This window comes from Phodopus roborovskii, unplaced genomic scaffold (genome assembly GCF_943737965.1).
Source record: "Phodopus roborovskii unplaced genomic scaffold, PHOROB, whole genome shotgun sequence".
In the NCBI taxonomy this organism is placed as follows: Eukaryota; Metazoa; Chordata; class Mammalia; order Rodentia; family Cricetidae; genus Phodopus; species Phodopus roborovskii.
The window spans coordinates 1,032,368-1,034,714 of NW_026125711.1; the positions used below are offsets into that span (position 1 = coordinate 1,032,368).

Below are 2,347 nucleotides of genomic sequence, written 5' to 3' on the forward strand. Positions count from 1 at the left end.
ATATATATAATGTGCTTATATACTTAAAAATAATCAGCAGTAATAGTTATCCAAGTCATGCAAAAATTGGTCTGAAAAACCATTCTAAAGTAACAATAAACTATAGGGGTACACGATATGGAAAACCCTGACACTATTTGGTTATGTGAAGTCATACATCAACAGTGAGTAATCTCAATTGTTCTTTGACCAACCATTTACATCTTGCAAGCTTATGCATAAGCTATGGTTCAAAACAGCATCGGCAATGGAGAGACTTATTTACTTATTTTCTTTTTTTTTTTTTAATTTTTGCATCAACCTTAGGTTCAAATCTATTTGACAAGTTCATTTAGATGTTAATCCTTGCAAATAGAGTCTCTTATTTCCATCCAAAGCTTGACTGTTGATGGTAAAGGAAAAGCAATAGGCCAGCTTCCTTTGAATCGCTTTGACAAACATGCTGTTGGAACTTAATTTTTCTTCAGAAATGCGTGGAAATAAAGGGGAGGTGGAGAGCAGTCATGTGTGGTGGTACCAGACTCATAAGATTTCTTTTCATCTTGTTGTCGGTCATCTTGATGGTATTCAAACACAGCCTTCAAATTAAATGAGTCATTCAAGGTTTTCAAACTGCTCCTGGGGTCTAATAATCGAAAAGATCACAGGTTTTCTGTGTTTGTTAATGATATGAACAGGAAGTTGCAGAATATGTATAAAGGGAAGTTTAAAATGTTGCTATCAAACTCCATTACACACTTTCCCTCGTTATCTTCAAAGGTAACCATTTTATGACCAGTTGTCTTATTGAAAGTTAGTTTGCCATTGGGATCAAAATACACCAAAGTTATTCTGAACACTACATTCCGTATCTGTTTTAAGCAGCCTGAGCCATCGCACTGCTGACGATATTGCTTGAAAATGATACCACGGTTGGTAAAGATGATGTGTAGAGGAAAGCTATACTTGCAACGTGACCACTTCCAGGAGTATGTGCCAACTCTGTCGATCCTTACACCACATCTCATGCTGCACCCTTCAAGTTCTTTTTCATTGATGGTTCCTGGCCCAATTTTTCTGTGCTGCTGTGCCTGTAGCAAAGTCAGCCACTGTTGTTTATAAACAGGGTACAGCCATTCTAAAGGTATGAGGCGATCTTGTTCAAGAATACTCGTGGAGGTCAGGTCACAGATGATATGCTGAAACCTCAGTTGTCTAAACACTGGCTGAAATACCAGCCCTTCTTCACTTTCAAGAAAAGTGATGCTATCAATGAATTCCATCTGCCTGGAAAGCCAGCTGTTGGCACTAGTGAAGAGACGTTCCAAGGAACCTTTCCAGCGAGGATTAAAATAAAGGAATATCCACTTTTTCAGTGTGTTATATAGATCAATTTCCCTTTGCAACACTAGTAGGTCGGATGATGAAACAAGTAGATACATGACCTTTATATCAATGTCTTTGTAAAGTCTAACACTTGGGTGTATCATCAAGTTGCAAAGAAGCCAGTCAAAGCACTGTGTCTTTACAGACTTCAATCTATATGTTTCTGCTGCTACATAGTAAGAACACACGGTTTTCACATCAATGGTTTTCTTCATGGTCTCATTACATTGCTGAATCACGCGCTCTACCTGAAGCAGGCATGCTGCCGCCAAAACATGAGGAACTTGAAGGGGCTTCATTGGCATGTCATCGTCCCTGTACAGTGAACCAAACACAAAGTCCAAAGACCTGATGTTTATGTCCTCGTTCTTGATCTCCAGTTCTATAATGTCACTGTGCCTTTCTTTCCAAATATCTTTGAGCATATTAGCAAAGTACCCCGATTGGTATAAGAATGTTTTGTGCAAGGACCATATTTTCCCCAGAGCACGGATTTTAATATCGCTGGCTTCGCCACCCAAAAATAAAGTTTGGTAATTATGCATAGATGAGAGCTTCCTTCTTTTTCTCTGGATGAAATCGAAAACATACTGTAGACTTACTACTACCTGGTTCTGAGGTCCATGAATGTTCCAGCTCGGCCCCAAACAGTCCCAACTGCGCCATTTGCGCTTGCGACTGCCAGACGCCAAAATGGGACCCGCACTGCCTCCTGGTTGCTGTGGCTCTGTCAAACTGGAGTCCTCACATCTCCAGACTCTGCTGCTGCAAAGTCCCATTGATGAAATCTCCTAGAACTTCTGGAGGAGACTCTTGCAGAGGCCTCCCTCTCATGCCATTGCTGGAGAGTGCCAGACCGCCTGGGCTCACTGGCTTTCTCTAGCACAGTGTAAAACGTCACAGAGAAGGGAGGTCATTACTCACTGACTGCATCTGCAGTGTAGATAATGGCCCCACTCCTCCAGTGGCCCCGCCCCTGACA

At 41.3% G+C, this 2,347-nt stretch overlaps 1 protein-coding gene across 1 annotated transcript; it reads right to left on the bottom strand.

Annotated features, from left to right (window-relative positions):
* Positions 1–536: 536 nt before the first annotated feature.
* On the bottom strand, positions 537–2,144 carry LOC127217538 (germ cell-less protein-like 2). Its single transcript, XM_051178539.1, has one exon. It carries the CDS (start codon positions 2,142–2,144, stop codon positions 642–644), a length of 1,503 nt encoding a protein of 500 aa, XP_051034496.1. The 3' UTR covers positions 537–641.
* Positions 2,145–2,347: the final 203 nt, after the last annotated feature.